The 12,814-nt window shown below is 39.1% G+C and overlaps 1 protein-coding gene across 3 annotated transcripts in view; it reads left to right on the forward strand.

Annotated features, from left to right (window-relative positions):
- The window catches only part of ERICH6 (glutamate rich 6), a 35,574-nt gene that overhangs the window by 921 nt on the left and 21,839 nt on the right, over positions 1-12,814 (forward strand). For all 3 annotated transcript variants that reach the window (XM_035278283.3, XM_035278282.3, XM_035278284.3), the window contains exons 2-6: positions 528-585; positions 3,541-3,632; positions 10,168-10,209; positions 10,485-10,540; positions 10,648-10,764. In XM_035278283.3, the coding sequence (XP_035134174.3) occupies positions 528-585; positions 3,541-3,632; positions 10,168-10,209; positions 10,485-10,540; positions 10,648-10,764 (365 nt within the window). The remainder of the gene's footprint in view (positions 1-527; positions 586-3,540; positions 3,633-10,167; positions 10,210-10,484; positions 10,541-10,647; positions 10,765-12,814) is intronic.

Consider the following 12,814-nt stretch of genomic DNA (forward strand, 5'->3'; position numbering starts at 1 on the left):
CCTGGCTAATTTGTTGTTGGTGGTTGTTGTTGTTGAGATGGGGTCTCTTGTTGCCCAGGCTACTGGTAGTGCTCATTTTTCTAACACTTTTGCGTGCGTTCACACCAGGACATCTCTCCCTCTCTCCCCTCCCCTACCTCTATCTCCCCTTCTCCCTTCCCCTGCCCCCTCGCCCCTCCCCCCACCACACACACTCGTGTTATTTCCAGAGAAGTGCCTTAAGGGTGCTGTACTACCTAAAACAGTTCTGCAAAAAAACAACTCTCTTTTGTGTTTAATTTAACATCCTGTACTGAAGCCACTCTAGTCACTTCCTTGAAAAAAGAAGCTCTAGTATTGACATTTGGGTCTGAATAATTCTTCGTTGAGAAGGACTGGGGACTTTCTGTGAGTTGCAGCACCCCTGTCCTCCACCCTTGCTATGATCAAAAATGGCTCCAGACATTGCCATGTGTTCCTGGGGGGCAAAACTGCCCTTTTGATTTAGAGGGAGTAGCTGATTTTTAAATGTTTCATTCATTCAACAGGTTTCCCTAAAATATTTCAGACGTTTAGGAAAGACATGTCTGAAATGAGTATAGATAGGTAAGAAAATGTTTTCAAATTTCATATTTTTTGAACCCAATAATGTTTACCTTATGCACAAACATGTTAGGAAGTAAAATAATCCAGGGCATTTAAGACTTACTTATTCAAAAAAAAAAAAAAAGCTTTTTTAAAAAAAATATACACTGGCAGACACTTTGGAAGAGATAATGATTCCTACCTATCCCCAGCTTCTAGCTCTAGAGATTACATGTCCACTTATCAATGTAACATGAAAGAATAAATATATGTGCAGGTGTACAACTGGAAGTGCTTGAGAGTTTAGAACATAGGCTTTTATTGGCTAAATGCAAGAATGATCAGGGACAATTTTTGTGAAAGGGAAATAATGGCCTTTCCTTTTTCCTCTCTCTCCTTTTTCTTGTTATTGCTATTAGCCTTCAAGCACTTTGACTATAATAAGAAGATAACAAAAATCTGGAACATCTTTGTAAATATTCCCTGAAATCTCACACCAAACCTAAGTCCATGATCTTGAATTACTAGTTAACCTAACTTTGCTTTTGTAAACAACTTTTAAATTCTTACGTTTAAGGAGAATTGTTCTGTTCCACTTAGATGTTTTAAGTTTAATTCAATTTGTAATAAAGATAATGTATACACGTGGTTAAAAAAAAATCAAACTATACAAAGGTATAAAAGTGAAAATCTCCATGCCTTTCTTCACCCCTAGTCCCACTTACCTTCAGCTTTGTTTCCATTATAATTTTAAATAACATTTTCATTTCTTGGTTTATCAATTTCTGACCTATGTATGGAATTCTCACCTCTCCACTTTGGTAGTTATATTATTTTTAGTTTCTCTAACATTTAGGACTTCAGGATATTTAAACTTCTACTTCTTGATTGATCAATTTTAGTATCATTGACTATTATGAAAAATTAACATATTTTTGCACTTCCTCTTTCCATCTCTCCTCTCTTTTTTCTCAATTAACAAACTATATATGATACATAAATTATATTAAATGTAATATATTTACATTATTTACTTTGCCAAGCTTTATTATGCTTGTATTATGGCTTGTTAATTATAATTAAAATCAATAGATTGATTTTGAAAATTAAAAACCAATAAACAAGACTCATACTTCCATGTTAACAAACCAATAATATGATTGAATCCATGGACAAGAAAATATAATCCTATGTCTGTAAAACTTGTTAAACTTTTTGCTGGGCTCGGTAGCTGATGCCTGTTATCCCAGCACTTTGGGAGACTAAGGCGGGCGGATCATGAGGTCAGAAATTGAAGACCAGCCTGGCCAATATAGTGAAATCCCGTCTCTACTAAAAATACAAAAATTAGCCAGGCATGGGGGCGCGTGCCTGTAGTTTCAGCTACTCAGGAGGCTGAAGCAGGAGAATTGCTTGAATCCAAGAGATGGAGGATGCAGTGAGCCAAGATCGCGCCACTGCACTCCAGCCTGGAGACAGAATAAGACTTCGTCTCAAAAAGATAAATAAATAAAAATTTTAAAAATAGACTTTTTGACTCTCCTACAAACTGTTCTGTCTACAGTTTTTCTGGGTTAGCTCACCAGCCACACTTTCTTGGTTCCCATATTGCCTTCTTTCTTTTGTTCCTTTTCCTTTTGCTGGAGAAACTCCTCAGGTGAATTTTTTATATAGGTCTCATGGAATAGTCAAATTCTGAGTTCTTGCCTATCTCGAAATTTCTTCATTTTGTCCTCATACTTTGTTAATAATAAAACCTGGAATGAAAGAAGCGATTTGAAACCATTTTCCCTTAGAGCTCTGAAGACATTGCTTCATTGCCTCCTAGTAGCCAATACTGCTTCACCAGTCTTACCCTCAGACCATTCTGATATGTGATTACTTTCTCGCCTTTTCTTCCTTTCTTCAGAGCTCCTCCTAGATGCTGTTGAACCTCTTAGGTAGATCCTCCATCTTTAATAACGTTTCCTTTGTATTTTCAGTATCTTCCAGATTTTTGATGTTTTTTGCATGCTACTATTCAGCCCTTGTACGGAATTTTTTTATTGGGGGATTCATACTTATAATTTTCAAGAACCAGTGCTTGTTCTCTGATTGTTGCTGTTCAAAATAATTTAGTTCTTTTTTGTATTTTGTTTTGTTTTTATCTCTTTGAGGGTACTGTTTTAATATATTAAAGTTCTCCTTTGTTCTTTGTATTATTTTTTCAAAGTGAGTTCTGTTTATTTCTCTTGCTTTTTTTCTTCAGTGTTATTGATTTTTCTTAAGTGACTGGTAATCCTTCGTTGCTCATTTATATTTATAAATGAATGGCTGGTAAGTAGCTAGAATGGAATCCTTCCCTAGCTTAGTAGTTCTGTTTTCTGAAGGACCTTGCACGGGAGAGTCCATTATGTCTTTTGTGCAGGTAGGTGGAGCATAACAGCATCACTTCCTGTGGAGTGTCTGGGCAGGAAGGAGTCAAGCTGGGTAATTCTAATATTACTAGAGTTAGGACAAGGACGCTTCAGTGTATGGTTGTGGTTATTTGTTTGTTTGTTTTTGAGGGAAAGCCTTGCTCTGTCTCCCAAGCTGGAGTGCAATGGCACGATCATGGCTCACTGCAGCCTCTACCTCCTGGGCTCAAGCCATCCTCCTGCCTCAGCCTCCCAAATAGCTGGGGCTACAGGCACAGAACACAACACCTGGCTAATTTTTTAAATTTTTTGTAGTGACAGTGTCTCACCATACTGCCCAGGCCAGTCTCGAACTCCTGCGCTCAAGCTATCCTCCCACCTCATCCCCCACAAAAAAGATCTGATGCAAACGCACTGTGTTTAAGTTTACTGAAAATAATGGAAGAAAATATTTCAAAGAAAATAGAATCAGTATTTTCTATGTGCCTTAATTATTTGATTTTAAAATGTTCTATATTTAGAAGACCTGCTGACAACTATATAGGTCTACTCAAACCTAACATTTTGGTCTAAATTTCAGAAATATGAATCACAATTTGTCTTCAGGAATTCCAATATCAGTACAAACAGAAGAAAGTTGGCTTCGAGATTTGTCTGATAAAGAGCAGTCAAGTGAGTAGTTTGACTTCTTAGCTTTTGCTGGGAGGAAGGATTGCCTATTGGAAATAGCACAGGTATAGAAGGCCGGTAGAGCCAGATTTGAATCCTGGCCTCAACACATACTATCCTTGTGATGTTGGGCAAGTTGCTTACCCTCTCTGAGCCTTATTTTATTCATCTCTTGGTAATAGTCATATTGTGACAGGATTCTATGAAGATCAAAATGATTAAATATTTTCAGCATTCAATAAACGGTAGCAATTATGTTCACATCAAGAAATAATCTGCCATTGTATTTTTGATACATATCTTTATTTTTTATTATAAAAGTAACATATGCACACTTTTTAAATGTCAAACCGCTGACAAGTAGATAATGTAATAATTAAAATTTTAACTTTGCTAGTGTATTTCCTTTCAGCTTTATCTTCACATTTTATGTTATGTCATTCATTCATCAGATGCTTACTGAGCACCTACCGTTTGCCAAGCACCTATCATAGGCCTAGCCTGAAATAGGGAATCAGCAGTGAAAAAACCAAACAAATCCCCCATCTCAGTGCTATTAAAGTGTGGGAAGTGGAGGTGATGGTAAGAGCAATGATATACAGAATAAATCAGTAAATATATAAAACATTAGATGAGGTAAGTGCCAAGGAGAAAAGTAAAGCAGGGAAGGGGCTGGAAAGTGTCGAGGGTTGGGGGTGGGGTGCAAGCTCATACAGGGTGCCCGGAGAAATCTTTCCTGAGAACCTGAGGTATCTGAGCAAAGACCTACAGGAGGGGAGAGAATGAGCCAGGACAGTCTCATGGGAAAGGTGTTCTGTAGCAAGTGCCTCTTTCTAGAACAAGAGGCCAGTGTAGCTGCAGTAGAGCAAGCAAGGAAGAGAATCTTAGGGGATGAGGTTAGAGAGATCTGAGGACCAGATCTTTCTCTCTGGGAGCGAGGTGGGAAGTTGCTGGATAATTTGTGCAGAGAAGTGATACAATCCAATTTTTATTTTTAATGACTGCGGGCTGCTGAGAAAATATGAGGGCAAGAACCCGGAGATTGAGCCCAGAACACTCCATTGTTAAGTTGGGGGCATAAGGAGGAAATTAAAGAAAAGCATCCAGTGAGGAAGAAGTGTCCTATATACCAATAAAGTTTCAAGGAGGCAGAAATGATCAACAGGTTCAAATGATACTCAGAGGTTAGGAAGATGAGGGCTGAGAACTACTAGATCTAGCATGTGGAAGTCATTGGTGATGTGGGTTAAGACCAGCTTCCGTGTAACTGTGGGGATAAAAGCCTGGTTGGAGTGGGCTCAAAAGACAGCAAAATAAGTGTAGAATAGAAACGGAATCATACTCCACAGTCCCATTACTAAGCTTTTAATGGCACAATGGTGTAACCAAAACATCAACACAGTCTTACTTTTAAAAAGTCAAAAGATACAAATCAAACAATAGTTTCTTTTGACCATTACCCTCAATTTTAGGTGTCACCACTGTCATCACGTTGGTGTGTGTCTTTCCAAATCCTTTCCTAAGCTTTTACATCCATATAAAAGTATAGTAGTGAGGCCCCTTTTGCTTGCTGTTGTTATTTACATAACTGGTGGCATGCTGAATATATTATTCTAGTTGCTTTTTCACTTAATATGCCTTGAAAATTTTTACCAGTAAATCCAGGTAAAAATTCTTTGTAATTGTCATGTAATAGTACATAGTATAGATGTACAATTATTTATTTAAAGATTCCCCAACTGATGGATAAAGTTTCTCCTAGATATTCACTTCCACAGTGTTACAGTAAGCTGCCTCCTCTCTATTTACACACCCAAATATCGCTCTAAGACAGATGCCAAGAAAGTGGTATTGTTGAGCAAATTGTTACACATTTTAATCATCACCTTCCTAAAGAGCTGACCCCATGTATGCTTCCATCAAAAGGGTTGTTGAGACTACCCTTTTCCCACCCTTTCCCATATTTTATATTGTTATTCTTTTAAATTTTTGACAGTCTGGTAGGTGGAAATGATTATTATTATATTTCTTAATTATTCTGATGATTGCTGAGGTTGAGCATCTTGATACCAATATATATTTTTTGGTCACCTGAATATCTTCTTTGAATTAAGCAAAAGTGTTCATATCTTTTGCCCATTTTTCCATTGGGTTGTCTTTTCCTTATGTTTATTTTTTTGGCAGCTCTTTACATATCTGTAATACTTCTTTGAATGTTGTATATGTTACAGATTGCTCCTCTTAGTTTGTCTTTTACATTTGCTTGTGGTCATTTTTTGTTATATATAATTTTAAATTTGATGTAAGTAAATCTTTTCCTTGTGATTCTCACGTTTTGTGGTTTAAAAAGTATTTTCCTAATTCAAGGTTATATATATTTTTTCCTACATTTTCATCTAAAACTTCTAGAATTTTACTATTTCCCTTTAGCACCTTAATCAATATGGACTTTATTTTTGTGAATGGCTTAAGAAAATAGCCATTCTTTTATCCCCCCAACCTTTGTCCCCGAACTACTCCTTGAGCAGTCCAACCCTTCCACTCTGCTTTGAAATGGTGTCTTTATCCTATACTAAATTACCAAATATATATTGTATATACATTTCATGTGTGTACATATTAAGAAGTGGGGCCTTTTCTATAAGGAAAAACAGGTTTCTCCTTCAAAGGGCGTCTGGCACCTTCTCCGTTTTCTTTAAGGAACCCCAGGCTATTATAAACTATTTTAGTTTCCTCATGCAGCAGAGGGTGCAAGAGAAAGGAGAGACAGCAAAAGTAAATGAAGAAAAAGGAATTCAGTCAACTGAGAAGAAAAAAAACTTTTGCTCAAAAAAAGGGACAAGATTCTAGAAGAGAAAAGAAAAAAACTTGAAGGCCTTTTAAATACAAACACACATACACACACACACATTTTGGATGTTAGCTGATTTTAACCATTGAGCTCCTTTAAAAAAATTTTTTTTAAATCTCATCACTGTATTTCAGCTAGGACAAATTGCTGTTATTTCAGAAGTACTAAGTATCAAACCAGAAAGGGCTTGATTTAGGAACCAAAACCCAGGCTGTTGTGGTGGAAAAAGAAGGCAGAACCTTAGCTATGGAACTGCAGCATGGGGCAACAACCACGGCTTTCAGTTTGGCCTGGCGAGCAAAAAGGTGGCCTTGCTGTAAATAAATCCCCTTAGGTAGTCAAAATCAAAAATCTTTCCTTTTTTTTTTCCCTCTTTTGCTGGCCATTTTTCTCCCCCAACCATGCCACCTTCCCCCTCGCTGCCGCCCCAGTGGGAAATTAGCCACTTCAGAGGCCTCATTCCCCATAACTTGGAACTTTCTTTTGGATTTGATCCAAGTCAGATAGAATTGTTCAAACCCAACGGGAAAAAGCAAGAAACAAAAACAAACAACAACAAAAAAAAACAGTAAGCAAAACAATTATCGCACAGCTTATGTGATTACCGAGTACTCTAGTGGTAAGGAGGAAGTAAGACCAGCTGGATGTTAATTTTACCCTTAGCCAAGACAAAACCCAATTCAGTTACTTACCTAGGGATGGATCTCAGGCTGAAGACTGCTGTCTATCATCCAAGGAGTAGGGAAAAAAAAAATCTCATCTTTCCTGTTGGAAGCAAGCTCAAACTCTGTAAAAGAGTTACCTCCCTTCCATTGTCATAGAAGTGGGAAAAAAATGCCTTCCTTATGTTGGAAGCAAGTAAAACTTCAATAAATAAAAAGTTGTAGAGCAAAATAAACTTTAGATCAGGGATTCTCTGGAGAGGGTGCTTCCAGGCCTCAGCAAATTATCCTATTGGTTTGAGCCATAAAGATAGCTCAAGCTAGTACCAAGCACTGATAGGAGATTTGTCAAATGTCAGAGGAACCTCCACTCAGAATCCCTCTGTGGTTACCAAAATGTGAACCCTGAAAATTTGAGACAGGTCTCAGTTAATTTAGAAAGTTTATTTTAGCCTAGGTTGAGGATGCGCACCTGTGAAACATCCTCAGCTCCTGGTGACATGTGCCCAAGGTGGTAGGACCACAGTTTGGTTTTATACATTTTAGGGATACGTGAGACATCAATCAACATACGTAAGATGAACATTGGTTTTGTCTGGAAAGGCAGGACAACTTGAAAGCAGGGAGGTGGCTTCCAGGTCATAGGTAGATAAGAGACAAATGGCTGCATTCTTTTGAGTTTCTGTTTAGCCTCTCCAAAGGAGGCAATCAGATATGCATTTATCTCAGTGAGCACAAGGGTGACATTGAATAGGATGGGAGGCAGGTTTGCCCTAAGTGGTTTCCAGCTTGACTTTTCCCCTTAGCTTAGTGATTTTGGCGCCACAAGATATTTTTCTTTCATGTAAGCTACCCAGTTTAGGGTATTCTGTTATAGCAGCCCAAATGAACTAAGACAGTAGTGTATCATGGACGTCTTTCCATACCAGGAATGACTGACCTAATTCTTTGAAATTACTCCATGATATTTCCTCATATACAGTTATTGTGACTTATGTAATGCTGGACATATCAGGGTTTTCTTGTCTTTTGTTTTTTTTTTTTTTTTTTTTTGAGCTCTTCCCTGTAACAAATAATGCATTAATGAAAATCTTTGTGCATTAATTTTTTAAAATATCTGTGCTGGCATTTCTGTTAGATAAGGATACCTAAAACATCTTTAAAATTTTTTCAGATGATCCACATTGCCCCCCACCTCCCCAAAATAGATCAACTTCTTTTAAAATTTTTAAATTATTTATTTACTTACTTTTTGAGACAAGGTCTTGCTCTGCCACCCAGGCTTGAGTACAGAGGCGTGATCTCAGCTCACTGCAGTCTCGACCTCCTGCTCAAGTGATCCTCCCACCTCAGCCACCAGTAGCTGGGACCACAGGCATGCACCACCACAACCAGCTAAATTTTTTAAAGTTTTTCACAGAGACAGAGTCTCAGTATTTTGCCAAGGCTGGTCTCAAACTCCTGAACTCAAGTAATCCTCCCACCTTGGCCTCCCAGAGTTCTGGAATTACCAGCATGAGCAACCACGCCTAGCCTAGATCAACTTCTGAAGCCTCTCTGTTTCTAACAGCAGCCCTAGCAGCCCTTGCTGTCCTGGCATTGTTGAGAAAATGAGTCCCTTGCATTTTAATAGCCTCTTCCCTTTGCCTCTGTCCCATTATAGGTTGCTCTGATTGGTGATTTCATCATCACAATCCTGTCTGCTTTAACTCTTCTAGACATTTACTCAAAGTTGCTGATTTGTGGATTACCTTCTTCCCCATTTCCAGTGCTGCTCTGGAATCTACAGATAGAGTAATCCTGGTGGTTTACTTCACTGTCTTGAACTATAACCCTCAGCACCCTCCTACCTGAAAAATCTCACCAAGGATAACAGACATAAAGTAGACTGATGGTACTTAAAAGAAGCAGAAAACAAAAGGGTACGCAAGGCATGGTTATAACCGAGGAAAATATTAATCTGTGTAGCACAGTAGTCCCCTCTTATCTACAATTTCATTTTCTGTGGTTTCAGCTGCCTGCAGTCTGAAAAGGGAAATTTCAGAAATAATCAACACATACGTGGTAAAATGCATGATATTCTGAGTAGAGTGATGAAGTCTCTCACCATTCCACTCTGTCCTGCCTGGGACAGGAATCATCTCTTTGTCTGTTGGAGTCACTTCGCAGCCTTCTGATGATCAGATTGACTGTAGTGGTATTACAGGGCTGTGTTTAAGTAACTCTTAGTTTCTTTTTATTTTATTTTACTTATTTATTTATTTTGAGACAGACTCTCACTCAGTAGCCCACGTAGGAGTGCAATGACATGATCTTGGCTCACTGCAACCTCTGCCTCTCTGGTTCTACAGGTGCCCATTACGCCTGGCTAATTTTTGTACTTTTAGTAGACACAGGGTTTCGCCATGTTGCCCAGGCTGGTCTGGAACTCCTGACCCCAAGTGATCCACCCACCTTGGCCTCCCAAAGTGCTGGAATTACAGGCATGAGCCACTCAGTTTCTTAATAATGGCCCCAAAGCTCAAGAGAAGTGATGCTGGCAATTTGGATAAGCCAAAGAGAATTTATAAAGTGTGTCCTTTAAGTGAAAAGGTAAAAGTTACTGACTTCATTAAAAAAAGAAAAAAATAGTATGCTGAGGTTGCTAAGACACATGGTAAGGATGAATCATATCTGTAAAATTGTGAAGGAAAAAGAAATTTGTGCACAGTAGGGTTTGGTACTATCTGAACTCTCAGGCATCCACTCAGGGTCTTGGAATGTTTCCCCTGCAGATCAAGGGGGACTACTCTATTCTAGGGCTAGAAAGGAAGGGGAAACATTTTAAACTGTAATATATAGAATGCTTACTTTCCTTTGTTCTTCCTTATTGTTGACAAAACGTTATTTGGGAAAAGGGGCAAAAGATTAAAAGATAAAAGAAACATAGTAAGGGTGCTTATTTTTCCAAGAGATGTACTTTCTTTTATATTCAGCTTCTTTTCTACTTTGTCAGATTGATGACAAACGTACACTGTTTTCACAGGGAAGAAAACTGAACCTAAGTCTCTGGCATCTAAGTTAAGAGGTAAATATATGTTTGGCATCATCTCCTTTTGCTGGCAAAGGTAAACCACCAGTAGGGAACCACCTTAACTCACACAGAGCCCATCCGCTTTGAAAAATGACTCTCCTAAGAACATGGGTAAGAAGGTGGTGAAAATGTTGGGGTTCAGGACATCTGAACAGTGTGTGTGTGCTGGGCTAGGAGGATGATGGTGAGTGTGAATCCCAGATTACCGAAGTGGAATGCACTGCACAAAGGCTTTAAACATTTCTCATAAATCTATTCTTTCTCTTCAGAAAAATGGGTAATTGATCCAGAAGAGCCAAAACTAAATATTTTATATGAGCTGGAGGTAAGAAATGTTTATCGTGCTAACTAGTACGCTGTTCTCATAGTAAAAATAGTTTATTCAGTCTTCAATTATTTCCCCCCACCACCCTTTTCTCTTTTTAAATTTAGTTTAAGGAGGACTTCATAACACTGTTTGAGCCTTCTCTGAGAACATTACCCAGCATCGGACCACCATCCATTCTGGCATACAAAGAAGAGGGGTCCAATCTAGGCCTGAACTTCAAGGTGACTTTAATTCATGTTTTTTTATTACTCTTTTAAAATGACATGAAAAATACATAATGACTTGCACAATAGACAGTGAACATACACTACAGGGGAAAAAAATGCCAAAGAGCTCAATTACTTAGAATAATACTTAGAGTGACGGTGTTCGCTGCCCAGGGCTGCTATAACAAGTACCACAAACTGGGTGGCTTACGATAACAGAAACTTACTGTCTTCTGTAACTTTCTGTAGTTCTGGAGGCTAGAGGTTCGAAATCAGTGTTTTGGCAGAGCCGACCTATAGGGGCGAGTCCTTCCTTCCCTCTTCCTAGCTTGTGGTGGTGGCAGCAGTCCTTGGCATTCCGTGGCTTGTCGCTGCATCACTCCAATCTCTGAATCAGTTGTCACAGCATTCTCCCTGTGTGTCTGGGCCCAAATGTCTCTCTTTTCTTTTTCTTTTTTTTTTTCTGAGACAGTTTCGCTGTTGTTACCCAGGCTGGAGTGCAATGGCACGATCTCAGCTCACTGCAACCTCCGCCTCCTGGGTTCAGGCAATTCTCCTGCCTCAGCCTCCCGAGTAGCTGGGACTACAGGCGGGTACCACCATGCCCAGCTAATTTTTGTACTTTTAGTAGAGATGGGGTTTCACCATGTTGACCAGGATGGTCTGGATCTCTTGACCTCATTAACCACTCACCACGGCCTCCCAAAGCGCTGGGATTATAGGCGTGAGACACTGCACCTGGCCTCAAATGTCCCTCTTTTCTAAAGACACCAAGTCATATTGAATTTGGGCCCATTCGAATGACCACATCTTAACTTGATTACATTTGCACAGACTGTATTTCTCAATAAGGTCACATTCACAGGTACCAGGAGTTAGGACGTCAATATATCTTTTTGGGAGACACAATTCAACCCCTATGATTGGCCACAAAGCCTGGAAACAGGCCAGACACGGTGGCTCACACCTGTAATCCTTGTACTTTGGGACGCTGAGACAGATCACTTGAGACCACCCTGGTGACAGAAAGAGATCTTGTCTTTTAAAAAATATATTATTTTATTATTATTAATTTTTGAGACAAGGTCTTGCTGTGTCACCAAAATTGGAGTGTAAGTGGCACGCTTATGGTTCACTACAGTCTCAACCTCCTGGGCTTAAGCAATCCTCTCACCTCAGCTTCCCAAGTAGCCGGGACCACAGGTGTGCACCACTATGCCTAGCTAATTTTTAAAGTATTTTGGAGAGATGGGTCTCACTATGTTGCCCAGGATTATTATTAAAAGAAGAAGAAGAAGGAGAAGAAGAAGAAGGAGGAGGAGGAGGCGACCTGGAAACAAGAGTGAATATTTGCCATATTTGATCGTGTGAAGTGACCGATTAATGCCTGTACTTGAAGGGCAAGAGAAAGGATACCTCAAGTAACTCCAATAAATAACCAGAGTGGTGAGGAACTGACTGGTGGAATGATTGTTTCCAAACCTGGACTGGGTTTCATGGCCATGTGGAAAGAATTGCTTACTCCCCAGATCTGAAAACCCTTGATGACTTCTTGGGCATAGTAAAAATGCAGGTTTATTCTTTGACAATGAGGGGCATGAATCATGCAAGGCAACACATCATGGATGCCCATATAGAGATTATGGAAATGCTGAACAGATGCACTGATGTGGTGTTCATTGCCATTCTGTACAGCACCTTGAGCTATGCAATCTAATGAGGAGAAACATTAAGTATATCATGTAATATAGTGTCTATAAATATTTGCTTCTTATTTTTACCCAGGTTTCTAAATTTTATGGTCACTCAACAGACTCTTCAGGCTGAAATTCTTTTTGCTTTTTATTTATTTATTTATTTAAAAGATGTGGTCTCACTATATTGCCCAGTGTGGGCTGAACTCCTGTGCTCAAGCAATACTCCTACTCAGACCTCTCAAAGTGCTGGGATTACAGGCATGACCCATCAGCCCACCCCAGAAATTTTTTATTTAAATGTAGCACCTTCCTTTTTCTGCACCACAAAGGCTTGTATCTAGGGATGTCCCTGAGGTTATATTCTCCTC

This window comes from Callithrix jacchus, chromosome 17 (genome assembly GCF_049354715.1).
Source record: "Callithrix jacchus isolate 240 chromosome 17, calJac240_pri, whole genome shotgun sequence".
NCBI classification, from domain to species: domain Eukaryota; kingdom Metazoa; phylum Chordata; class Mammalia; order Primates; family Cebidae; genus Callithrix; species Callithrix jacchus.